The following is a 26,936-nucleotide window of genomic DNA, read 5'->3' as shown; positions in this document are numbered from 1 at the left end:
TACTTTTCAATTAATTGGCGTGGAGACTATGGGAGGGATGGTCATAAATTCCCACGCATCCCTTAAGCCTGGTGGAAAATGTTGAAGCTTTAATATCTCCAATGGGTTGGTCAACGTTATATTAAATGCTATAAAACAAAAATATAATATTACTCTGTGTGTGTAGTGGCCCACATAAAAATAAAATGTTTAATACCTGGTGTTCTGAAGTAGTATAGATCAAACTTTTCGAAGAAAGACCCCAACAAAAGACATGTTAAAATGTATTAATAAAATGATATAGTTTGAGTCGATTTTGGATTCTTATCAGTTCTTAAGAGACTGTTGAAGTAAATGTGCCACCAAAGATCGTTTATAGGCTATTGATATTGTAAAGTTTCATAAGATTAGTTAAAAAACAAAAAAAAGTATTTGAGGAAAATATTTCTCATGTAAGCACAACAAGGTAGTGCCGATAATTTTACATTTCTGTTATTGCAATGTAAACACATTTAGAGTACATGTTAGGGCTGATCACTCTGTAAAGATTTTCACGATGCCATAAAAATGCGTTTGAGTGAGACATCTTGATATTTTGTTCCCTCTTTGTTTGTTTAAAGGGACAGGCCAGTACTTCCCTTAGCTTCGCCTCACTATCGTTTCCTGACTTTAATCTGACGACCTGCACTTCCGCGAAGAAACCGCTCTGGGAATCCTGGCAGCTTAAATAAGTATCGCTGTGCTAGTTAAATGTTTTTGTTTTTTTTCCTTTACAATGACAGATGACGGGACGGCTGGCCGCAAACGCACGTAGCTAAAGCATCACCGTCAAATGCAGTCAAATCTGAAACCTGACTGGCCCTCGACTTGTAACTCGGGAAATAACCACGGAAACTGGAATAGCGCTATGGTGAGTGAATGAAAAGGGTTTAAATAGTAATATTTGCTTTAAAAAAAACGCAATGCAACGTGTTTAATATCAAGAAAAATAAAACCTAGGGGAATCAGTGTATGATACCGAAGTGGCTTACGTAGAGAAATGTTAAGTATTAGCTGCACGGCTAACTGAGCTAGCTGGCATTATGTAATAGTTACAACTAGCTTGCTTGTAAAGCTCCTGTTCAGGTTTCGGCTTTTTCACTAGACACAACCTGCATGTTGACGATATTTAATCTGACACGTGAGTAAATTCAGCTTGGCTGCAGTGTATGAAGAGTTTGTCCTAAACCGGTCCAGCCAGCGCAGTAATTGAGCCATTGTAATTGTTAAATCCGATATTGTTTGTTTAAGGACAGGCAGCCTGACTGTGTCAGCTACCACTTCCTGTTAAACATTAATGTACTGTTTTTTTCTTTGTGGCATATGTTTACAGGATGCTCCCCAGTACCCAGGTTACCCTTCACATTACTGGTATCCACAGTCTCACTCCACTGGACACTATGCAAACACTTATCCCTCGGGATCAGATGTTCAGCAACAGTACAATCCACAGGTACAGGTCATTATGCAACACAACCCGACCTGCCTTGGTCCAAACAAGTTGGAGTTAATCTACTAATCTTTCTAAGCCTCTCCTGAATGCTTTTCATTTTTCTCACATTTATATTACACCTACATAAAACTGCACATTTCTACAAATGGTAAATCTCTTCTTTGCTTTGGTTAAAGGTAATGCCAGGAGGCTATCCAAACGGCCATGGAGTCTACAACACTGCACAAAACCAGTATCCAGCGAGTGGTTTTCATCCATCCAACCCTTTCTACTGTGCTGACCCCCAGAGAAGTTCCTACCCTAGCCAAGGCTGTCCGGCTGAGCAGAGCGGTGGGCCGTCAGGCCAGCCACACACCCAGCACCAGCATCATCATTATTCTGGTCCGCACTGTCAAGGGGTGAGATGACGTTACACCTGAAATGCACAAATCAAATCAGTTTGCTATCTAATTCTGAACTGTGGAACAGACAAGTAAATGGGGTGAGGAATCTCCTGGATTTATAGCAGATTTGTGAGAAAAATATTGGATAAAAACAGGGCTGAAGTGATTCCTCGAGTGATTCGAGTACCGCGATTATTAAAATTCCTCGAGGAAAATTGATCTGCCTCGAAGCTTTGTTAAGTTATATTTTATTATTTAATACACCGTGTTCCGGACGGATTATTACTTGCGCTACGCAGAGATCTCACTTCCGCCTAAGTTGTTGACAAAAGATAAGTGTTAGCAGCATACTGTCCTGTTTTCAAGTTCGGCCGTGGGGATTTTATTGATCGGTGATAATGTCTGGGTCTTTGTTGTTTTTCGGGGGACCAATAAGCATCCTTAAAATGACTAGCACGATGCCTGGAGTACGGCAGCTTTTCTTCTCCTTGAGCTGCTGCCTGGTGGCGGTTCAGAGCGACCAGCGGGGAAAAGCACTGCAGGTGTATTTATACAGGTGAGCGGATAGACTGAACACTGCGGGCGGCTGCGCATTAGATGATGAACGTAAGTGTAGCTTTACGGACAAACCGGGAAATTTATTTCATATCATCCCAGTCTCAACAAATGTGTGGCGGAGCTCATCGTGGCGGCACGTAGCTGATAGATGTGTTTCTGTGTATGACGAACAAAGATGTCAAATCCCGTCGCTAACATAAACGCAAAAGCTATAAATGTCTGGGCAAGGTGAGAGTTCATTTATTAAATTGACTGAAGATGAATGCATAAACGAAAAGCTGGAGCATAGATATTTTTATAAGAGTATTTGTGAGCCTGCCTCTTTATTATTAAATTGAATATAATTTCAGATTTCTGTATAACTTTTCTTCAGGTTAACTTAGAAAGTGAGCTTATTATTGTTACAGGTTATTTTTCTAAACTACAGAAAAGTTATTGTTAGGGAAGCTCAAATGTGAAAAATTGGACTGATGTTGATATGCGATAGAAATACGGCTGTTAGATTTACCAAAGTTTTATTTTATCTTTTTTTTTTATCCAATTACTCAATTAATCTTAAGAATAATCGATAGATTACTCGATTACTACAATATTAGTTTACAACAGCCCTAGATAAAAACAAGGTGCATTTAGTTCAGGTTTTTAACAGCCTAAGGCAAGCTCTGTAGCGTTGTGCTGGATTTGCTTTTAAAGTTTTCCCGAAGGCAGCGGGTGAACGCTTATGGACTGTATGTGAGGAGTTACCGACAATGCCCAATGCTGGTCGGGAGCGAGGCTTGCTTCAGTTTTCTCCTTAAAGTCATATTGATCTCTATACAAATGTGTTCATCTGCGCAATACTGAAAAGATGTTTTAAAAACCAACATGTGTTGGCTGCTCCCTCAGGGTCCTGGATACCCATCTGGACCATACTCCCACTACAGTGAAGGTGGACATGCTGTGCCTCCAAATCCCCCCTATCCCACTGGGCAGGCCCTCCATCCCAGCCCTCAGGGTGATGCTTGGGGGCACACAGGGCCATATGCTCCCTCACAGCAGCAGTGGCACCCAGGGCAGCAGCCTTCACAAAACCACTATGGAAATCATGTCCGCCCAGCACATCCTCCAGCATGGCCAGGAACTGGAACTGGTGCTCCACCACCCTATCAGCCCAAGGTAAGAGTAACTGCAGTCAATTTGTTGAGATACATTCAGCGTCTTGCGTAAATATTCGTACTGATTTTGTCACATTACGGCTACAAAGTCTCTTTAAAAAAGGGATTCATGCAGTAGCTCAGCTTATTTATTAAGCAAAAGCCAAATATACTGAGGTTTTCAAGATTTGTTTTACAAAGACATATCTGAAAATCCTGCATTTGTGTTTGGCTCCCCCTGCTCTGATATAGACCACTATATCAGACTTAAATGTTGCAGATGTTTGAAAGAGGCTTAGGTTATAAAAAGTATCAGAAGCTTTGACTTTTAAATGGAGAACTGTTCAGTCATCCACAACTCTTTTACATTTGTTTTAAAGTGGCAAGGGGAAATTTCTTGTAAGATGGATGGAACTAAATAAAGGACGACCCTGGACGGAAATCAGTTGGAGACAAGAAAACTAGAGTGCAGTTAGGGTTCACTTTCTAAACGTAGTCAAAACTACAATTAAACAGTTTTGATGCAAGGGTATCAATGTGTGAAACTGTGCTAAGTTCATACTTTCACGTCTTTGGCAAGATTTTTTTTTAAAATCAAGCATTCTTCATCCAATCTGATTGAGTTTAAACTATGTTTGCAGAGGAAAAATTGCCAAAAATGTTGTTCCTAGATGTGCAAAGCTTGTAGTTTCATACAGTAGCAGACATGACTGAAGGGACAGCCTCACCTGGCTGCCGTGTCGGCCCCCTCTCTCTTTTCACGTAATGGTATGATCCCATATCCTCACATGTGATTGGCCACAAGGCTGCCATACTACTGATCAAACCAAATCTCCGCTGTGAGCAGGGCGGAGCCACTGACACAGAGAGCTGAGCAGCAAAACAAAACAAAACTGGGCGCTCGCTTGCGATCTCTCTCTCCTCCCTCAGCTGGTTTCTCGCCTTCCATATTTCATGTTTTGTGGTTGTTGTGCTGCTATGTTTGTAGCACAACGACCCCTCCCGTACATTGACGAACGGCTCTCAGTGAGGAGCCGTCGCATTAGAGCCGATACGTTCGCGACCGAAGGTATCCAAGATGGCGTCGCGGCGGAAGCGCTACGGTTGCATTGCACACTAAAAAAAAAAAAAAGAACGATGCTAGGGCCAATCACAATAAAAGGATGGATGCAACAGACTGTTGGCCAGAAAGCACACAGCTGATTTGTACGAATGTAGAGTGTTTGATACGTTGCCTAGCGACGGCGGTGACTTTTGAGGGGGGAGCTTCGAGCACGTCGTCATCTGCCATAAATGTCCCAGGTAACGTTAAACTCCTCCACGTCCTGGTCATTGTAGTAATGTTAGCGCCATACTGTACGCAAAATGTTCATCTCATATCAGCCTTTATAGTCGTATTCTGTAAAACTGAATATGGGTTCCGATGAGACTCGCTTGTCAGAAGCACAGTTTGAAAATAACCTGTAAGCCGGTATTGCACATATTTTTCATTTGACCCACCTTTCTGCATTAAAATAACTTTCTATGGTGTGATGTAATATTCTAATCTTAAATGTCGCGTTTTCATCAGTTGTAGGCAAAAAAGCCTCGTCATTAATTTAAAATATTTAACGTCAGTCTGTGTGGAATCATCTACATAATATTGTTCACATGTGAGCTGAGTTAATGAAACGCATTAACCTTTCCTTAATATTTTTAATTTATTTAATATGACTGGTTGCAGAGGTCAGCCAGAGTGACGCTGTTGCTCATTTTTAGCCTCTTTCATGGAGGTAAAATGGCAAGAGATGAAAAGTAAACAATACCTGAGAAGGTGTTTTCTTCGGCTGGAGATGCCTTAAGTGTTGAAATTTAGCTGCACACCACCTGTTGTTCAAAAAGTTGCATTTCATGTTCAAATATTTATTTGACAGAAGGATTCTTTAAGTCAGCTTTAATTTTGTTTGAATCAAATACAACATGATGCATAATGTGAATCATTTTATTTCCTAACTCAATGAAAGTCAATAAGGGGCTTATGCTAGGCTAAATTCTAATCAATTCCCAGCCCTAGGTTTTAGTGTTGCTTCAAAGGAACTAAGTGTTTCAGAGGTTTTGCATTTTTATAGAAGTTTGTTCCAGATTAGAGAAGCATACAGACTGAATGCTGCTTTTCCATTTTTGGTTCTGATTCTGGGGGTGCAGAGTAGAACCAGAAAACCTTAGTTGATACAACAGAAGATTTTTAATATATTTTGGTACTATGCCGTTCAGTGATTTATTAACTACCAAAAGTATTTTAAAATCTGTTGTTCTCTGAGCTACAAATGATTTTTCATATTTATATTAGTAAAGAATAAGAAAATTACATATAATTGTTATCCCACTTAACAATTCAGCATCATTTGATATTGATTTATCACAGAAAATGCATTAATTTTGTTGTTCTAACATGACAAAATGTGAGAGGAGTGTGAATACTTTTGTATGGCACTTAAGATATTATTCTTTGTTCCTTTTTTAACAATATTATTCTTCTAACTGCAGTTGTAAAGACATAAGTAAAGCTTAAACACACTGTGTTTGTGGCATTGTAGGACCAACAGCACCAGCGAACCCCTCAGGTGGGACCTAAACCCAGGTCAGCTCCAGCCCCGAATCCCCCCAACGGAAAGCCCGCTGAAATAAGCTCACCTCCTCAGATTTACAGCAAAGCTGGGCGAAGCGATCCCAGTCCTTCTCAGCCCGAGCCCCAACCAGCAGCCGCTCCGGTCGGACCTCAGCCACTGAGCGACAACCCCGGGCTCGCCAAGGTCCAGCAGGTCATGGCCCGGGTTCAGCTGCTTCAGGAAGACGTTGACGAGTTCGTCGGGAGAAAAACAGACAAGAGCTACCGATGTCTGGAGGAACTGCTGACCAAAGAGCTGCTGGAGCTGGACTCTGTGGAGACTCAGGGACAGGAGTCTGTTCGACAAGCCCGCAAAGAGGCCGTGCAGAGAATTCAGGCCATTCTGGACCAGCTGGAGAAGAAAGCTTTCTGAACGAAACCTTATTTATCTGCCTGTTATTTGCTTATTATTATTTTCTTTGCTCAGATCTTCCATGGGCAAACAGAGGTGTTTAGTCTCCCTCTGCAGAGCTGTAACAATATTTGCTGACATCTTGTCATTATCATTTAGATGAGGTAACGGACATAGACCCCCCACAGGAATAGACGCACCTCTGATTTAAAGTTTAAAAAGTCCTTTAAGGAGTGTTTTGTGCTGGCAGTAAACATAAAACTTGTATATCATAAGTGACTTTCAGCCTCTGTGAGTGACTGAGCTCGCTACCCTCGTCTTTTACATCATTCCCTCACCAACATGGCGCTGGGTCCTTGCTTGTTGTGTTTATTACGTCGTGCCACACGTTCAGACCATCCTCGGGATATTCGGTCCGTTTTCATCCTAACCTTCTCGGGACTACACACACACACACACACACACACACACACACACACATTTCCACGGCTGATTATTGTAACATTTGCATGGTCATGCTGTTGTCCTCTCTTGTGACGGCTTTGGGATGCACTTAGTTGCTCATTGTCGCCTCCTCATGTCTCTGCAGCAGCTGGTGCAGTGTTTCTCTTATTCTCAGCCTTGCATGCACTGTAGTGTCAGATTAGCACTCACACAGTCTGTCACTCAGCCCGTATTGTAGCAGATTTAGTGAAAACCCCCTGAAGACCACTGCCCTGATTCCTCCGGCCACTGCGAGTGGAGACCTAAAATCAGACCTACACGTTGAACGCCCTGTATTTCTCTGTAGAAGCGAAGGACAATGTCAGCAGTTTCTTTTTAAAAGTAGAGTTTTCTTCCTCACTTTTTCTACACCTGTGAAAGTAGAATATTACATTTTCAGTATATTACATTTTCAGTATAGATGTATGCTTAAAGACAGTGTTAAATGCACAAGAATTAAGTTGGGGTTTGTTCACTATTTTGCCTAGGGCACAGACTCTTGTTTGGACTGCACATGTGCACTACAGGTCTTCGTCTCTACACCCCTCTCACCCCCCCATCTCAAACATTCTTGTTTTTGTTTGAAAAATGAAGAAGAAAAAGTGCCATATTTGATATGGTGATTTTTATATCTGATCAGAAGGAGAATATTAAAAACAACCAAAAGGTTTGCATGGAAAATCTTTTTTTGCGTTGTGTTTATTTTTTGTTAGTTGTAGCTTGTGATGCACGTTGCCAACAAAAGCTGGAAGTCTTTTCTTGATTACGATTCAGTCAATTTCACTTTTTTGTTTTCCCTTCTTTTTTATGTTCTTCACTGTTTTGTATTGACTTTTATTACAGTTAAGCATCTTCTATGAGCTACATTTATTTTTCTCGTTCCTGGAAGGAGTTATTCAGTCTGATATAAAAAGAAAAGAATTGTCCTCCTTCCATCAAGTGGAAACTTGCCCTGGGGCATCACTCTTCTAGCCAGCTTTCACATCTTTAAATAGGCTGCTATTTTAATTCAAAAGCATAACGTGCAGCCCTGAAGGCTTGAAGGCATGCAGCCCAGATTTAATGCAAGGGTCAAATGTCCTGACAACACTCGAACATACGGTGTCGTGGTGAGTAAATCAGAGAAGAAGCTCGAGACTAACGTCACCTGTGGTATTCACTCTGTTGTGTTTGACACACAGGCTGCTGAGGATTTCCATGGATTATATTGTTAAATATCAGTGATATTAAGCTTTTGTGATGTTTTTTTTTTTTTTTCAGTCAGTTCAATTAAGTAGTTTATAAACAGATAAAAAGGGTCACTTTTCCACATCTGAAGTCCAGGCGTCTTGTGAAAGGAAGAAGCAATGTCCTACTCATCCAAGCTTCCCGCTTCCTGGAATGATGAACGACCACGTCGGAAAGTGGAAATCGATCTCAGCTCGCCTGGTTTGGCAGTGTTTGAGTTGGAAAGACTGCTGTTCACAGGCAAAGCCATCATCAGCCATGCAGATGAGGTGTGGCCGAGGCTTTACATCGGGGACCAGTAAGAATCTCATTTTTTCCTCTTAGAAAAATATTCACTTGCTTTGAATTCTGCTTGAATCAAGTGTGCGTGTGAAACGGAAACGGCTCGTAAATCAGTTTTAAAAAAAAACCCCGAAATGGGTAACATAAGAGTTGTCGAGCTGCCTTTCCCGTTGGATACTTACACCGACTCCAGCTGCGGTATGTGAGAGTTTCCACTGACACCAGGCCATGAAGGCATGCCACAGCTCCAGGCTATTTTCTTTATGCATGCCTAAGATGGTCTACATATCAGTCAGTCACTATGTTGCATGCTTACTTCATGTTTCATTGAAAATAACTTCAAAAAATACCTTGCATGTTCTTTCTGGTGAAAGATCATGTCAAAAAACTACATCTGTTATGAATTTATTAGGGCTTTTTTTTGGTTTGCTTTCCATTTCACACAACATGCAAAATGATTCTCTAATGGCTCTACTATCTTTCCACTTGTTCAGACTAAAAGTGTCTGAACAAGCAAAATGGCTCTAACTCAGATTGAATCAAGAGCATCTTCAAATACGTTTTGCCACAGATTCTCAATTAGGTCTTCACATTGACTAGGCCATTCTAACACATGAATACTGTGTGATCTAAACCCGTCTATAATACCTCCGTCTGTATGTTTAGGAGTTTTGCATCCTGCTGGAAGTTGAGTGTTCATTCAGTCTCAACTCTTCTGCTGCCTCTAACAGGTTTTCTCCCCAATACTGACCTGGATTTAGCTCCATCTACCAGCATTCCCACCGTATGATGCTGCCACCATCACCATCGTTTTGCAAAGAAGACATTGATTTGTAATGTTTAGTTTTCCATTTCTTTTGGCTTTCTTTCAGGATCACTGTTATTGGGCAAGACTGTGTCCAACACCCATGTACTGTCCCGGCAGGCTGTTGCCTTAAACGGCCCGTCCAATCTCTGCTCGTATCTCAACACGGAACCATCCTCTGCTACCATTTGTTAAGATCGAACCCGACGGACCCAAAACGTGTGAGCACACGAACAGGAAATCAGCCAACACAGAACAATCAGATTTACTTATTTTATTCTTTTTAGCGCTAAAAAGAAAGAGACGCTTACCCTTACAGGCTTAGGTGGATGTCAAGTGTAAAGGCCCGAATCTATACAGCATCTGCTCAAACACGGAAGACACCTTGCTTATATCCTAAAGTCCGCCTCCTGGTCTGCTGATGTGTTACGTCACTGCCTAGTGGTCAGACGATGAGCTAAAGTTAAGTTTCGTTTCTACAGAAAGTGTCCGTATGAAACAAAAGGCTTTTGTGCAGAATCTTTGTGTCCGTAGATGTGTGTGCGTGCATGTATGGTGTGTGTCTGGAGCAAACGTCTCAACACTTTCTTTCAGGATCACTGTTATTGGGCAAGACTGTGTGCATAGATGCAAAATTTTAATTTGATGATTGTTGAGGAGTACGAGAGGCAGGAAATCATGAACTTTTTTCTTTTACTGTTTGTCTGTTTGTCCAGGCGATTATTTGTCTGTTTGAAATTTAAATAATAATAATGAAAAATTCACGGAGGTTTGACCATATTTGGTTTGTTGTCCTTAAATTTAATATGTTGGGGTTTTTTTGTTTGTTTTTTTTAGACACAGCGCAGAAAACCTTGCGGATCTGTCCAGGCATCGCTTCACTCATATCCTGAATGCAGCTCACAGCAAACGAAGGGGGCAACCAACCACATACGAGCAAATGAAGATCACCTACATGGGCATCGAGGCACACGACTCCTGCAACTACGACATGAGCATCAACTTTCAGGCTGCAGCAGACTTCATCCACAGAGGACTAAGCACAGGAGGTAAGACGGCAACCACTTACAAACCATTACCGCCACTTTCAGAAGAAATGAATTAAATTTCACGTCTTTCTTTTATTCTCAGGGAAAGTTCTGGTGCATTGTCATGTGGGAGTCAGTCGCTCTGCCACCCTGGTGCTGGCTTACCTGATGCTGAAGCAGAAGCTCTCTCTTGTGGAGGCTATTTGTGCTGTGAAAGACAATCGGGGTGTGATCCCAAACAGAGGATTCCTCCGACAGCTCATTAAACTGGACAGGCAGCTCTTTGGCAAATATCATTAAACCACTAGAAACCCCAATCTCAAGAATGTTCACATCTGAAATCAGTTCATTTCTTCTGGTGTGGACTTGATGTGTGCAAGGATGAGATCCTAAAAACAGTTTTGTTTTTTTCGTTGTTTATCGTTTGACGTCTTAGAATGTAAAAATTTATTTATTTTCCGACTTACAGATATCAAAAACTCTCTAAAATCCCAATGTGAAAACTCATGAAGGTTTTTAAGTAGTATGTAACAATCCACTTCTGTAACATAAAGACACAGTTGATATTTGATCAGAAGGTGAGCGTGTTAGCTGATATAGTCTCTAAATATTTTCTGGAATGCATTTATACTATTTGTACCTATTTTAGAAATGGATACAAGTAGTAGCTATTTCTAAAAAAGGGGAAACTCCTTGTATGCTAATATATTATCTTCAAATTAAAAGAAAATTTGCTGTACTTCAAGAGATGCAAAAATGTAGCCTTTGTGGCTGAATTTTACCTGTTTACTAAAACAGGTAAACAATTTGTTTGTTTGGTCTCCAAACAAACAAATTCAATTAATTTGTCCAACATTAAAACCGTTTTTAATCATAAAACCTGCACTGAATAATCTTGGTGTGAGAGAGGGAGGAGCTCAGAGAGCGATTTGAGGCAACTTAGGATAGATGTCCAGTAGATGAGTGATAAGAAAAATTCTATAGTTTTTTTTATGGAATTAAATTGTAATAGTTATATTTGTAAACCTAATGAATAAGCTTAGTAGTTGCTACAGTGATGTATTAGACTGGTTTTGAAGACTTATCCACTGATAAAATATGAGCATCAGTAGGCAGGAAAAACAGCTGCAGCCCTCATTAGCACACCTGAGACAGGTTGTCTACTTTAAAGTGCAAATCTGTGCAGGGAACTAGCTCAGTGGGTGTCTGTGGGTTAACTGGGTGCTGATGGGTTCTTCAAAGGCTTCAGGGGCAGAAAGTGCAAGTACTGATTTTGAGATCTATACTGTGTGAAAAGACAAAATCTTTCATGTGAAAAAAGTTGTAGTAAAGAGGTTGTGTACGGTAGTAAGTAAAATTACTGTTCCAACTGCATTTAGCTAGTTCCTTTTTTTGACTTGACCTATTACTTCGACTTCTTACCTGGATTCGGTTATAAGTCACAGAAGTCCTTATATCCTCTTTCTTAGATCACCTTAGATGTTGCCTGCTCCTGTGATTTTTTTGTTGTTGGATTTTCTCTGCAGTGATCTGGCAAGGGAGAGGCCAACACCAGCTGGAAGCCCCAGACACCCTTGCAGACAGTGGTGATGACAGAATTTCCCTGGTGACATTTGCAAACAAGGAGTTTGCAAATACAGGGAAGTTGTCAGATCTTGCTGCTGCTGAGGGCAAAAACATCCTTTTTTCCCCAGTTAGTGTCTCTGCTGCCTTTCCTGCTCTGTCTGTGGGAGCGAGGGGCGATACCTACCAGCAGCTTTTCAATGGTCTGAGCTTCAACAGCTCCCAGGTGAATCAGGCAGATATAAACCGGGCCTTTCATACGTTCATTGGAAGTTCATTGAAACTATCTTCATAAATCTGAAATGAAAAAGTGAATTGTAAAAAAGAAAAAAAAGCTCCCTGTGCTCCACCCTCTAAACTTGTGTGTTACAAATGACTTGTGTACATTAACTATTTGCTGGTTGAAATAATTGCACAATATTTAAATCTTTTCAGGAAAGAAAGTTTAATAAAAAATGAAGCCACTTTTCATTGTCTGTATATTTAGATTTTTTTTTAGCTGTCCATGAACAAAACATCTATTCTTAATCCACACAGTATTAATGTCCAGACCAGGTTTTCTATTAAGGGCATTGTATTTTTACTGTGGGGATTGTGTATGCTAGAGTCTTCACATATTTATCTACTGAGAGCACAAAATGTTGTTTTCAGAGACTATTTCTGTATTACAACCATTCAACCACTTCATGACAAGCCTCCATACTATAGTACCTTAAACCTTTATGAAATGATACAAATGTTACTTAGTCATGTTGGAAACTTAACTTGTTCTTGAGCTGGTTAAGTTTTTTACATTTAATTAAGGGTGTATTAGCACATGATGCTCTCCAAATTATGTCTTGTCAGGATATTTATTTTTGTACTCAAATTTTTTTTTAAATACTCGAGATATAACACTTTATATATATATATATATATATATATATATATATATATATATAAAATGAAGTTATTGACAATAGTGCCACCTGCTGGACGGAATTGCTTAAATCTTCGCAGATAGAATTTAAAGGGAATTGAAACCTTTTCTGTTGTCCTAAATGTTACACTTGCAGTGTTGGATGCAAAAAGGTTTAGTGACAAAATACAAGATACATACTTTAATAATGTGATTGCAATACTGATAAGAACAATGGTACAAATTTGCTTTTTGTTCACGGCGAGCTTCCATCTCCATTTTCCATCACAAATCATTTATCTTGGTTTGGACTTATGCAGCAAAGAAAATCTGACAAATGAGCATTGGCAAAATTGTTTTATTGTGATACCTTAGATGTTTTGCTTTTTAATCCAGCTTTTTGTCTTCTGGTCAAAAATCATACTTTTTTCCCCACATATAAAAGAATCCAGAAATGAGACTAATCCCTTTGTGAACACCCCTGGAGGTCTATGATCTCCAAAAATCCATTTTTGCAGGGCAGTCCAGTTCCAGGCCTCAAGAGCAACACTCCTACAGTACAAGCTGCTGAGCGCTCTGCAGAAAACGTTTATGGGTAGAATTGTAAACCCAAACATCTGATGTTCTAACTAAAATTTCAAAGTGAAGTCTTTCTGCCGTCTTTATGAATGGAACACTTTGTTCTGCAAATAAAACACATTTCAAAGCATGTACTAATGAAATTTTTACAAAAGACAAACTAAAGATTTTTATTGGCTTTTTTAAACTTAACTGGATTCAGAGCCATATGTCAAGCCCAGTGTCATAGATTCTATCTTTTCTTCTGTCTTTTAACCTCCTTTTAAATTTGCTGACACGCCACAGAGTACACAAACATGTGACCGATGCCAGGCATACATAAACAGACTGAAACTGATTAAACAAGCCTTGGAGGGTACAGATTGCAGAGAATAAAAAGCTAAACTCTCGCTACGATCTTCGCCTCACTTGGTTACATCCATAAGGCAGTGTTTCCCAACCCTGGTCCTCAAGGCACACTGTCCGACATGTTTTAGAGGTTTCCTTGCTTTAATGTGCCTGTTAATCAGTCATCAATTGAAATCAGCTGGACTGAAGCAAGGAAATGCCTAAAACATGCAGGGCAGTGTGGCTTGAGGACCAGGGTTGGGAAACGCTGCCATAAGGTGAGCTAATTGTGGCCCCAGTGCTGGATGGCGAATGTAACTCTGTATCTGTTCCATTTGTATGGCTTGTAACATTTGATCATTTTTCAGCATTGAAGCCTGCTTTAATATATACATATATAACCAAATCTAATTTCTCAAGGTAATTTACACTCGGGTTCTGGTCGGGTCCTGAAACTGGTTAATGGACCTGGTGGAGCACAGAGACAAAAATGAATGAACTCCAACACCAGTTTAACCCTGACAGGCCAGTTCTGTCTCCTTCCCCCATAAGAAGTGATGTTTCTGTAGCTGAAGATCAGCTCAGAAGTCCCTGCTTTCAGACACTGCCTTTCCCACATTGCATGCATACCCTCTCATCTACCACTAGTGAGCCCATGGGACGAGGCACCACAGTGCCTCACCTCCAGGCTTGGCTCTGGAGTGGGGCCCCAGTGACCATGGATATAACTTGTAAGGGGTATTTAGGCTGCTCTGTCCATGCACATAGGACCAGTTTGTCATGGGTGACTCTACCAGGGCCATGAAGCCCTTCACAACATGGCTCCTAATCAGAGACTCAACCCCTCCACCACAATAAGTGGGTGCCACATGGAGGGGATGTGAGATACATCCTGAGATGTTGTTGTGCTTGTGAGGCTAACCATTTCTTTTCTTTTCACAGCAAAATCTCTTCCTGCTTTGTTGTGATTGGTCATCTACTCCACCAACACTGGTTTTACACATTCAGATTGGGTCTGATCTCTTAAGGCACTGGGTGGCTCATTAGTAGAGCTGGCACATAATGTACAGAGGCTGTGGTTCTTGTAGCGGTTGTCTTGGATTTGGTTCCTGGTCTTGAGCTGTTTGAGTATCTATCTCTTCTCTTTCCTCTTTTGTGACAAGTTGCTATTGAGTAAGGGGCCTAAAAAAATATCTCAAATGTTGAATGTGATTTGTAGGATGGGGCCCAGCAAATATACCTCAGCTTTTTAGTATCATTAAAAGACAACCAAGTTGTTATTCAAATATAACTGAGACTTCCTCTGCCAATTCATCATACTAAGCAGGAAGCTCTTCTGAAATCATAAAACTATGAAAATAAAGAAAGGACAAACATATGAAAAACAAGCTGAACTATCACAAACCAGTTCATTTCCTAGCTTTGGAGTTATCCTGCAACTTTTAGATGTATGTGTTCCAACAAACCTAACTTAATGCTTGAATTTTCCCATTGACAGTCTTTGCAAAGGTCTGTCACAAGCCATTAAATATATTCAGGTGTTGGCAAAGGTATTCATCCAGATGTTTCACGTTGGTAGCCCTTGAGGACTGGAGTTTTGTATCTCAGGTGTAAAGTAACAAAACTAAGTAATTCCTGGCAAAACTAGATAAATTTTAGTGAAGGTGCCTCTCTCTTACTGACTTCAAAATAGAGTATCAGTAAAACAGAGAAAAGTGGTTGATTATTAAATGTTCATCAGCTTTGAGCAATGAGGGCTGCATTCAATAAAGAGAGATTTTTCCACATGCTCTATAGCTAATGAGCATGCTCAGAAAAGAGATTGCAGCCATTTTGACATTGCTGAACTACAGCCCAGCTTTCTGCAGGGCAACAAGTCAGCTGGACTTTCAGAAACAATTGTCTATATATCTGTTATTCAGAGCTAAACCTTGTAAGTATTGGTTTAATAATTGTGCGGTATGAAAAAAAGAAGAATGCTGTTTAATTTTCTTTTCGTTTCCAAGTTAAAAGTGTAAAACTTTCAGGCTGTATATTTCATAAAGGAAAAAAAAATCTGAATTGTGAGTTTTAAAAATGTGTCTTAGATTCTGTGTCACTTCTTTACAAGCTCGGTTTCCCATAATGAGTATTGATTGGTGCAGAGCATGTAAGAAACTTCATTCCTCCTAAACAGTGTGTGTGCTGTCCTCTGTCCATAAAATGAGCAGTTGTGATGAAAGTATTCTGTGAAAACAATTTAGAGAAGAACCTGCTTGAAAGTTAATCTTAGCTTATTTTTTTTTCCATTTAACTTGACCTGTTTGAAAAATCTATGCAGTTGTGACTTAAAAGAACCCACCATCTTTAAATCGGATGTCTATGATTAGACAAGCGGAGGACAGTGAAGTCTCCCGCAGGTGAAGAAACAAAATGGAAACTTGGCCTCATGTTTTGCTGGCAAATATCATGCAAACTCAAATGAATGCAGTTTTGACCCTGTGTTTCAGATCACGATGGTGTCTACAATTTTGGTTCTCTGGACCTTCTTGACAGTGATCTGTACAGCAAGAGGCCATCAACCCATAGCGCAAGCTAAACAAGCCACAGACCTCTCTGCAGACATCAGTGACGACAAACTCTTATTGGTGTCCTCAGCAAACAAAGAGTTTGCCTTCAATCTCTACAGGAAGTTGGTAGCTCATCCTTCCGCTAAAGGCCAACACATTTTCTTCTCCCCAATTAGTGTCTCTGCTGCCTTGGCTGCTCTGTCTGTGGGGGCTCGAGGAGCAACACGTCAGCAGCTGTTTCATACTCTGGACTTCAACAGCTCCCAGCTAAGTCAGACGGATGTAAACGCTTCATTTCTGAAAATCATTGGAAGTATGGCATTTAAGATCAGCCAAGGCACCGCTGTGTTTGTTGACAACCTGTTCACACCAAAGCCTGACTTCCTGCATGTCCTGAAGCAGTGCTATTTTACTGAGGGCTTCAAGATTGACTTCACTAACCCTATAGAGAGCACCAATACCATCAATCGGTATGTATCTGGAATGACCAGTGGAAAAATAACTCAATTAAAAAACCTGGATCCAAGCACAGTCCTTTATCTCCTGAGCTACATCTACTTCAAAGGTAAATAAATGTCTTGTAGCAGATTCAGGGTCTTCATTTTTGACTCTTGTTCCTTAGCCTGCATGTAACCATGTCTGTTCAAACAGGAATCTGGGCGACTCCATTTGATCCAAAGCTGACTACGCTAGATTTGTTCAGAGTGACTGAAACCATTGAGGTTTAATGTCTAGCACACAAAGCAGCTGAAAGATGCAATTTTCTTCAGCATCCAGTTGACCAACTAAACATCTTTCAGGTTCCAGTCCCGATGATGAGGATGGAAGCTGATGTGGAGACTTATTATGATGAGGCCATTGCTACATCAGTCCTCCATCTGCCCTTCAACAACTCTTACTCCATGCTGCTGCTGTTACCTGATACCATGGCGACACTGGAGAACAAGATCAGTCCTGCACATATCACCAGGTGGTTGCAGCGGATGAAACAAAGGTTGGAAGAAGCTTTATTGTGGCACCTATTTATTTGTGCACTCAGCTCTGTGGTTAATTTCCCCCCCCTTTTTTTAAAAAAAACTTAGTAAGTACAAGATCTCTGTTCCAATGTTCTACATGAAGACCTCCTACAAGCTGAATGATGTGCTGGCTGAAATGGGAATGGCAGACATGTTTGGGGATCATGCAAACCTCAGTGGCATTGCAGATGGACAGAAACTGGTTGTGTCTGAGGTAAGCAATGGAAACAGAAGAAAACATTCTTCCCTGTCAACTGTTTCTGACTCTTTGTTTGTTTGTTTGTGCTATTAGGTTGTACATCAAGCAACACTGGATGTTGATGAGACTGGGGCTACTGCTGCAGCTGCTACTGGTGTTGGCATCTCTTTTTTCTCTCACACAGCCCCGGAATTGAAGTTTAATCGTCCTTTTATAGTGATGATCACTGAGGTCTCTGCAGAAAACATAATTTTTATGGGCAAGATTGTAAATCCAAACATTTAAGATTGTTTTTACATTATGAATAAAAAGAGGTCGTTTTTCTAGTGTGTCCTGTGGCTGTATGGAACATTTTGAGCTCCAAATGAAGGTGTGGGGGGTGAAGGGCAGGGACTTAAAATGAACTTCAAAGCAAGCAGTACAAAGCACTGCTTGCTTTGAAGTGTGATTGTATTTTCCTTTAAAAGATTTGCATCTGGGTTTCAAAGCATAAAACTGACACTACTTTTGGAAATCCATCATTTCAAAAAATTCAGACCAGGTTTAAATCTAAAATTCTGTGGTTTTAAAGGGTCCCAAAAATATTATAAACTGCTCCCAGTCAACCAATCAGAGCCAGGGGGAGGGTCTTGGTGCACTCAAACTTGTGTGCAAGTTTGCTTCTAAATTCTGTTTTCAGCAAAACTTTGGGAAAAGTTGAAATGTATTCAAAATAAAATTTAACCTATGCTCGTAAGATGACATGAAAACAATCAGACTAAGTATATTGGTCATATTGGAAGACAAGATAATCTCTCAGACCTTCTACTATATATCCTAAATGTACAGAAAAATGTTCATGACTTGTATTACTTGCTGATCCTGGCCACCCTTGACTGCTTCATTTGTGTGGTGTGATAGGATAAGGTATTTTCTAAAGCAACAGCTGGAATCCTCTCAAAAGAGAAAACATGCAACTTTTCCAGCACTGTGAAAACAAAATGTTGTCCTTAGTAACACAAGGTCATTCACAACACTCTTTCCAGAGTCCCGTTGAATTTAGCCATTGTCATTAAAAACAGGTGCTCATAATTACATTATATTCAGATTTGATGTATTGGCATCACAAACATGTATAATTTAAAGCTTCTCCACAGTGAGGTATTGTCATAATCACTCTGCCTGTTTTACATGTACTGTTCACTTAATGTCACAGAACAGCAAATGAAGTATCAAGAAGCTTCATCTAAAGCGTGGACCAGTGCTTTTCCTGAAGTTCATACAATGTCACTGCTTTTCAGCATTTACTAGATGAGTGTTATAACTGCAACAAAATAAAGGCAGACTGTTCTAAAATACTAAAATATAAAATCTCACATTGGGCAAGTTATCAGTATTGGACTAAAGAAAGCAAGGCTGTTGCAAGCCTTTGAAATTGTGATGCTTTTGATGGGTCAGATAGACTCAAAAAATTGTAACAGCAGGTGCATATGGGGGTAATTAAATTTTTTGTCAGGGGGTCCAAGATTCCTGGCAGCGCCCTGGCAACCTGCTAATAACTGGGGTCTTAAGCTTGGTGCATATTTTCTTGTAAAGCAATTCAAAGTGCAAGAAATGACAGTAAACTGTGTTAACTACAAATATACTCAGTTTTCCGGTTGACAGCTGCAGTTTTTATTTTTTATAATTTTTTTTCTTTAGGCTTTGTAAAACCTGAAGCCATGATTGATCAGTGACCGACTCACTGCTACAGTTCATGTAGAACAAATAAGTCTGGACAGAATAAACAATATCAAAGTTCACCCGATCATTGATATAAACAGGCTCTGTCTTCAGCCAGCCTTTAGTAGGTTGGACAAACTGAACAGTCAGTAAAGGGTAAGTGCTTCAGTTTTTTACAGAAAAGCTTATCTTAAAAGGTATATTTGTCCAGAACATTAGAGGCTTTTTTTGTAATGTGCTATTCCTTTTAAAATCCAGATTTGCAAAGAAATTGCAGGAAACGGCTACATTTGTGTAGTATTCGTCATTGTCTTGAATGTGTTAGAGTTAATATATTAAAATATTGGCTTTTAACCAGATCTGACATACAAAACTTTAAAATCACTTTAGTCAAGGAAACCATCTGTATGGAATATTGCAGATAAGTTTAATAAATCATGAAACTCCAACCAGTAGAACTAAATGAGTAGGTGTGGAGATTTCACTTTGCTTATGTGCAATAGCAAATATTGTGTAATCCAAAAATAAACATCACTTTTGACCCTTTGTTTCAGTTCACCATGTTGTCTGCACCCTTTGTCCTTTGGATCTTATCAGCATTGGTTTACGTAGGAAGAAGCCATCATCACATAGGGCATGGTGAGAAAGCCCAAGACACCGCTGCAGACGATGGCAATAACAAAATCTCACTGGTGACCTCAGCAAACAAAGAGTTTGCCTTCCGTCTCTACAGGAAGTTAGCAGGGCATGCTGCCTCCCAAGGCAAAAACATCTTCTTCTCCCCATTTAGTGTCTCTACTGCCTTAACTGCTTTGTCTGTGGGGGCACGAGGTGAGACCCATCAGCAGCTGTTTCGTGGTCTGGGCTTCAGCAGCTCCCAGTTGGCTCAGACAGATATAGACCAGGCCTTTCGTATGTTCTTTGCAAACACCTCTCAGGACATTAGCCAAGGCACCGCTGTGTTTGTGGACAGCATCCTTAAGCCAAAGCCTGAGTTCCTAGATGCCCTGAAGCAGTCCTTTTCAGCTGAGGGTTTCAGTGTTGACTTCACCAAAACTACAGAGAGCGCTGATGCCATCAATCAGTATGTCTCAGATAAGACTAATGGAAAGATAAACAAGCTGGTAGAAAGCCTGGATCCAGGCACAGTCATGTATCTTCTCAGCTACATCTACTACAAGGGTAAAAGTTCTCTTCTTTCTCTTTCATTGTGGAGAATTTTAGTTGGTGGGGTTGTAATATATCTGCTTTCTGCTCAAACAGGAAAATGGGAAACTCCCTTTGATCCTCGAGATACCAGGCAGGATGTGTTCAGAGTGGGAGAAAACACTGAGGTTCAAAGTCATACAATCAAGCACGCAGAGCAGATCTGAGTCATCTTGAATTCAATTTACAACTAAGAAACTCTCAATCTTTTATTTTCCAGGTTCAAGTTCAGATGATGGAAATGGAAAAAGATGTTAATACTTATCATGACCAGGCTATCAACACATCGGTTCTCCACCTGCCTTTCAACAACTCCTACTCCATGTTGCTGCTGTTACCGGAAAATATGACAATACTGGAGAACAATATCAGCCCTGCACGTGTCACCAAATGGTTGAAGTGGATAAAGACAGAGTAAAGAGATGCTACATCAGGTTTCACTTAAATTTCCGTCAACTCTTGGCAGATGAGTCCTTTAAAACTGTACTTCTTTCAGGACGTACAACATCTATGTTCCAAAGTTCTCCATCAAGACCTCCTATAAGCTGAATGATGTGCTGACTGAAATGGGAATGGCAGACATGTTTGGGGATCGTGCAGACCTCAGCGGCATTGCAGAGGGACAGAAACTAGCTGTGTCTGAGGTAAGGGAGTGGTGCATATGAAAACATTTCCTTGCTTATACTGTTGACATTTGACCCACTCTGCTTTGATTGTGCTGTAAAGGTTGTGCACCAAGCCACGCTGGACGTAGACGAGGGCGGAGCCACAGCTGCAGCAGCGACTGGTATAGGCCTTATACCTCTGTCTTTCCACTACGTCCCAGAGCTGAAGTTCAACCGTCCTTTCATGGTGATCATCACTGATCGAACTGCAGAAAACATGCTTTTTATGGGCAAGATTGTCAACCCAAACATCTGAGAGAAGACCTTTTGTTTAAGCACAGTTTTGTCAGTACTGAATACAAAGAAAATACTTTCTTTGGTGTCTTGTTCTCATTGCATTCACAAGTTATATGTAATACGACTCTCATTTGTATTTGAAGTTCATTAATAAATAAAAAAGCAATGCAAGACAGCGTTAAACAATATCTGATTGAATTCTGAGAATTTAAATAACAATCACCAGGAAATCTAATTAACTGCTTTCAATAAAAAAAGTCACAAAAGTGTATGTTTATCTGGTTTTGCACAGCAAAACATTTTTCAAACAATGCTCATAAATGTTAAAATTAGTTATAGAGTATTTTGAAGGACCTAACATCCAATCAAGTTTCAATTTCCCATGCAAGACTCTTTGCCATTGCTTTCCTAAATCTTTCAAATGTGTGTACTCCCTAAGATTTCATCAGTTGGCTTTCTTAAAAAGTTTACATAGTGAGGTCATGTTCATAAAAAATAAAAGGATGTAATGTACAGGAAAAATATTGCTGATCTTCTCATTACTGTCACTTTATGTGGAAAGCCATTTATTGGTAAATTCCAACTTGTTTGATATTCTTTCCATTTTAATGTGATGAAATAAACAGTGCTCTTTGAGATATTGGGATAGTTTTATGATGTAACCCAGAAACTACTTGACAACAATTTGCCAATTTATATTGCAGTGAACTTATTTTACCAGTGAGGTGTCTTATGACAATTTGGTTGCTTTGGGTTTTATTATGATATACTGTATGTCTCTATATACTCATAAGAAAAAAAGAAAACTGCTTATCATTCTTTAACGATATAGTTATATTGTATCGTGTGTTGGCCTATCCCATAGTTCCCGGTGTAATACGTTGAAGTTTTTGGTTGTAACATGACAAAATGTTGAATGAATGTCGTTGCGAAGCGTATTAAATTCAGTTCACAGCTGCAGTTCCGGTATCTGACTGTAGGTGGCAGCAGTATGGCATGTAGACGTTGATTTACAGAATCACACGAAGTAGAAAATAGTCGCGCAGTGATTGGATGGCCACCGAACTGTTTCAAACATGGCGGAACAACGGGCAGCGGACCCGAACAGTGGAGCATATTATCAGAAAGAAAGAAAAAAATACAGCGCAGAGGAGGAGGCCAAGCTGGAAAGGCAACATTTCTGGAGAATAATAGATGCTTTTAGGTCTTACAGGTACAATGGATATATTTCACAATGTAAAAGGCGAGACAGGAAGCTGCCATTTGTGTTGATACATAATAATGTTAATGTTTTGCTAACAAGAGAACGATAGAGGAACCACACAGCAGCCTTCAGTTTAGTTTATGGAGATCTTTGTCGTGTTTTTGGTTTCCTCGCACCAGGTTCCACGTCCATGAGCAGGTCAAGCGGGCTGAGCGTCAGTTTCGGAGTCTGACACAAAGGCACCAAAGGGTGCTGCCAGGTGTTTTATCCAACCTGGCCCGGATCAGGCAGTGCGCCGAACACAACCAAGAGATTCTGGACGCCGTGGTTCACAATAGCCTTCACATGTTTGAGAACGTGGAGTATGGGGAGAGGGTAAGTCCCAAATGTAGGGTTTGCAATGTTTCAGCGGAACTCGGAGTGACACCTTGCCCACCATTAAAAAGTGGGGTGGGCGAATTTAGAGAAAAGCATAGAACAGATACACTGATGAGCGCTCCATAAACAGCCAAAAGATTTTATTATACATACATTTTTTGTAGCTTACATGTCGGGTAGATTTCGTATTGTAAGAAGTGTACAACACTTGTAATTGTGTGTGTGCGTGTCAACAAAAGACACACACACACACTTGTGACTTGTTTTGTTATTAGGTTTTGGAAGTGTATGAAGGGAACACAAGTTTATATTCTATAGAACTTTTACATAGTTTATTTACATTGTTAATGTTTAAATTAATTAATGATTAACAATTTTGTCTTTGATAACTTGACCAAAACAGCAAAAACAGCAGCAATTATGAAATGCTTCAAACTCCGTCCAAAAAACAGAAGTGCTCCAGACTCCCAAGGTGCATCTGGAGTAAGTGATATTGTGCTGCTGTTTTATAATAGTAAAATGGCATGTTTCAAAAAGACACCTTTCTTTCTCCAATTTTCTTCTGGACATCTTGTTAAATCATGACTCTTTATTGAGGGTCTGGTAACATAGGGTTTGGTGGTCTGGAGCACTTATGGTTTGTTGAGCAAATTTTCAGTGTTTTACACTTATTGTTTTTGCTATTTGCAGCATTTGTCCTTTTGTTTATATTTCCTGTGGTTGCAGCATTTTTCATTTGAATTTGAAGTGTTTTTTTTAATACTGTGAATGGAGACTTTTAACACAACTGGATGGAAATTTGTTAGGACAGAGTTAAAAACAAAAAGATGCTTCAGCCTCACTCGAGAAGGTTGAGTGTTTGCACAAACACTGCTAATCGTCCCTATCAAACTCGTCGTATATCCGATATGCTCTTCTCTTAAAATTTGGTACTGTCGTTTCGCCTGTATTTTGTCAGGAGGATCCGAGGAAGGCACGGCCATCCACTACATTTGACATGGACAAACTGAAGTCCACCATAAAGCAGTTTGTCAGAGACTGGAGTGAAGCAGGCCAGGCTGAGAGGGACTCTTGCTACAAACCAATCATTCAAGAGATCCAGAGGCTCTTCCCAAGTGACCAATAGTAGGAATTTTATCTGCTCACTTTCACATCTACATGCATGTGATTTCAGCAAATGAACTCTACTGTAAGATGGTTTTAACAGACCATATTTTGAACAAACATGTCAGTGTTTTCTATGTGATGTGTGCATTTTATTATATCAGTGATGTGTCTAAGGTGAGCGTGCTGATTCCCGGTGCTGGGCTTGGTCGACTTGCCTGGGAGATTGCTCGGCTAGGATACTCATGCCAGGGCAACGAATGGAGCTTCTTTATGCTTTTCTCCTCAAACTTTGTTCTCAACAGGTAACACATCGAATTCATCCACTTAAGTTCATTTAAATAAAAGTTAAGTAAGCAACCTTATCGTAACTCCTTTTTTTTCTTGCTCAGATAACTCTTAAATTTAAATAATTTTGACCTTTTAAAAGTTCTTAAAAAAATTTTTGCATTTAACTTAGTGAAATGCAGATCATTGCTATATCCTCATTTTACTGACGAGTTTGAACGTCTTTGCTCAGATGTGAGGAGGAGAATGCTCTGACCCTGTATCCCTGGATCCACCAGTTCAGCAACAACAAGAAGTCTTCCGACCAAACACGGCCAATCAGATTCCCCGACGTTAACCCCCAGAGTCTGCCGCTAAACACCGACTTCTCCATGGTAGCGGGGGACTTTGTGGAGGTTTACAGTGAATTGGGTATGCTAAAGCTGACGTGGACTCCGTCAGATTTGTTGTCAAATGTTAAAATCAATTTGGTTGGTTAGAACCTTATTCCAATGCAAGATGTAGTTCAGATGACTCAGTTAAAAGGTTTTTTTTATTATTTTTTAGTAAAAGATAAGTAAATATGTGCCTAAGTGGTACTGGACATTACCTTGTGACATCATGTGTTCCTCTCAGAGTGCTGGGACTGTGTGTCAACCTGCTTCTTTATTGACACCGCTAATAATGTCTTGGAATATGTGGACACAATCTGGAAGATTCTTAAGCCTGGAGGCGTATGGATCAATCTCGGTGAGTCGGCCTTGTTAAAATATAACTTAGCTGCACTAGAGACATTCAAAAACACTAGATTTTATATTTAATAAGCACATTTCTGACAAAACTTGAATGAGCAACTATTTATCTTACACATGATCTTATCGGTGTTTCAGATCATTTGTGGAAAAATTATCTGAAACACTGATACATAATACACATACAGTACATAATGTTCTTTAGATAGAACATTACATTCAGTTTCTTCCCTTTTAGTATTTTATTCTTAGTATTTGTAACCACTATTACTTTAGTCTTCTCGGGATTTATGTTAGAGTTTTTATTGCTGTCGAATAGCAAAAAAAACAAACAAACAAAAACAAACAGCCAAGTAAGAAATTCATTGTTATCTCTGAGCCACTGTCTTTATTCTGTACATGACAATAAACCTCTTGAAACTTGCTTGGGAGATTTTCAGGATCGACTAAAGAGGACTATAGTTTGCAACAGAAACATATCAAGTGTGTTGTTGTAAAACAATAAGGTTGTTCAGAAACAGTCGACCAACTTCTGGAGCCTATGCTAGTGTTCTGTCACATCTCTGTGTTTTTGGTTTCTGTGTTAAAGCTTTTAAGACCCTTTTAACTTAAAACTCTGTCATGTTCTTATGTTTTTAAGGTCCGCTGCTTTATCACTTTGAAAATATAGCCAACGAACTCTCTATTGAACTTAGCTATGAAGACATCAGGACAGCAATGTTAAAATATGGCTTCATCTTTGAGGTAAATTTGCATTATATAAATGTTTTTGCATTCTGTGTGCCTTGAAAACAATCATTGTGGTAGAAAAGCAGTTTTATTTCTGCCACAGGTGGAGAAGGAGTCGATGCAGACTACCTACACTGAGAACGAGTGCTCTATGCTGAGATACGTTTACGACTGTGTCTTCTTTGTTGCTCGAAAACCTACACTGCATTTTAACGGTCAAGAAGAAGAAGATTTACAACAAAATTCTCCACCGGCTGCTAAGTCGTCCAGGCGAGAGGGCAGCAACAGGCAAACGTGACATAAAATTCCTACAGAAGCTCAACCACCAAGACAAAAGCAATGTGGACATGTTTTCATTTTCTCCCTGAATACGCCTTTTTAAATTGCCTCTCTTTAAAGGTGCTTTCAACATTAAGGTACTTTGGTGAACTCGCACATCTGAATACAGCTGAACATTTGGATTGTGCTAAGCAGGCATGGGCCATGAGACCTTAATAGAATGATAGCTTGAGTGAAAGGAACCTTGTTTTTACAATAATAGTAATGACCCAAAACCTCAAAACAAAAACGCAGCTCACTGTCTAATTTATTTTAAATAGCTAAATGCTTATGTCTTGTAATAGTTGGAGAAGTCTAGTGGCCTTCTTTCAGCCAGCTGACCTGCAGTGGGAGGGAGAGAGAGATAAACGGTAAAGTGACTGACAAATTTAGCAGTTTTTGAAACCAGCTTTTTAAAACCTTGATACTGGTAACTGCCCAGTGGTATCAAACTTCGTGGGACTGCAATATCAGCTTTAATAAAAATGGGTCATCACAGCATTTTTTGATCATGAAGTTATAAGAGTAATCAGACTCAAATAGTATGTTTGTTTTTATTGATTTTTTTGTGAACTCCGAACCAGAAGGCGTTCACTTTGTTTGGCCATTAGGTCTCACTCTTAACTTATTTTACTTCACTGCCTTCCCTTGCCACAGTTTGTAAGGATTCACGTGTGCCTCTGCAACTGAATTACACATTTTGTAATTTATTTATTTTTACTTATATCAGCTGTATTTACATCGGCCACCGTTCAGTGTTTAAGCTGTGTAGCTGTCACCATCATTTTTCTTTGAAATAAAGCCAAACGTTTAGAAAAAAAAAACAACTTTTATCATTATTTTTGCCTTTATTTCAACTTCGTCAAAAGCACGCG

At 39.9% G+C, this 26,936-nt stretch overlaps 5 protein-coding genes across 7 annotated transcripts; all 5 read left to right on the top strand.

Moving 5' to 3' along the window:
- The first annotated feature begins 610 nt into the window (after positions 1–610).
- bag4 (BCL2 associated athanogene 4) lies at positions 611–7,710 on the top strand. Its single transcript, XM_005808986.3, has 5 exons — positions 611–889; positions 1,352–1,471; positions 1,648–1,869; positions 3,298–3,567; positions 6,122–7,710. The coding sequence occupies exons 1-5, from the start codon at positions 812–814 to the stop codon at positions 6,563–6,565; spliced, it is 1,134 nt and encodes a 377-aa protein (XP_005809043.1). The 5' UTR covers positions 611–811; the 3' UTR covers positions 6,566–7,710.
- An 87-nt stretch (positions 7,711–7,797) lies between these two features.
- Positions 7,798–12,380, top strand: LOC102234380 (dual specificity protein phosphatase 26-like). The gene is made up of 4 exons (XM_014472482.2): positions 7,798–8,136; positions 8,346–8,552; positions 10,179–10,390; positions 10,473–12,380. Exons 2-4 carry the CDS (start codon positions 8,374–8,376, stop codon positions 10,667–10,669), a joined length of 588 nt encoding a protein of 195 aa, XP_014327968.1. The 5' UTR covers positions 7,798–8,136; positions 8,346–8,373; the 3' UTR covers positions 10,670–12,380.
- Positions 12,381–13,951: 1,571 nt separating this feature from the next.
- LOC102230999 (serine protease inhibitor 2.1-like) lies at positions 13,952–17,809 on the top strand. 3 transcript variants are annotated; one of them, XM_023344116.1, is made up of 7 exons: positions 13,952–14,014; positions 16,057–16,135; positions 16,226–16,850; positions 16,937–17,007; positions 17,086–17,279; positions 17,368–17,515; positions 17,594–17,809. In XM_023344116.1, the coding sequence occupies exons 3-7, from the start codon at positions 16,232–16,234 to the stop codon at positions 17,783–17,785; spliced, it is 1,224 nt and encodes a 407-aa protein (XP_023199884.1). In that variant the 5' UTR covers positions 13,952–14,014; positions 16,057–16,135; positions 16,226–16,231; the 3' UTR covers positions 17,786–17,809. The 3 variants fall into 3 exon arrangements, with proteins under 3 accessions (XP_023199884.1, XP_005809032.1, XP_023199885.1); XM_005808975.2 differs by lacking the exon at positions 16,057–16,135 and having other exon boundaries at positions 13,976–14,014; XM_023344117.1 differs by lacking the exons at positions 13,952–14,014; positions 16,057–16,135 and adding an exon at positions 15,627–15,669.
- A 1,470-nt stretch (positions 17,810–19,279) lies between these two features.
- LOC102231261 (serine protease inhibitor 2.1-like) lies at positions 19,280–21,575 on the top strand. The gene is made up of 6 exons (XM_005808976.2): positions 19,280–19,357; positions 19,756–20,383; positions 20,465–20,535; positions 20,628–20,821; positions 20,904–21,051; positions 21,134–21,575. The coding sequence occupies exons 2-6, from the start codon at positions 19,762–19,764 to the stop codon at positions 21,326–21,328; spliced, it is 1,230 nt and encodes a 409-aa protein (XP_005809033.1). The 5' UTR covers positions 19,280–19,357; positions 19,756–19,761; the 3' UTR covers positions 21,329–21,575.
- Positions 21,576–22,369: 794 nt separating this feature from the next.
- carnmt1 (carnosine N-methyltransferase 1) lies at positions 22,370–26,869 on the top strand. Its single transcript, XM_014472478.2, has 8 exons — positions 22,370–22,522; positions 22,693–22,888; positions 23,850–24,016; positions 24,160–24,300; positions 24,516–24,694; positions 24,899–25,012; positions 25,655–25,758; positions 25,847–26,869. Exons 1-8 carry the CDS (start codon positions 22,386–22,388, stop codon positions 26,039–26,041), a joined length of 1,233 nt encoding a protein of 410 aa, XP_014327964.1. The 5' UTR covers positions 22,370–22,385; the 3' UTR covers positions 26,042–26,869.
- Positions 26,870–26,936: the final 67 nt, after the last annotated feature.

Source organism: Xiphophorus maculatus, chromosome 12, assembly GCF_002775205.1.
Source record: "Xiphophorus maculatus strain JP 163 A chromosome 12, X_maculatus-5.0-male, whole genome shotgun sequence".
Taxonomy (NCBI): Eukaryota; Metazoa; Chordata; class Actinopteri; order Cyprinodontiformes; family Poeciliidae; genus Xiphophorus; species Xiphophorus maculatus.
The sequence above is the reverse complement of the archived record's forward strand: the minus strand, read 5'-3'. Positions and strand labels throughout refer to the sequence as shown.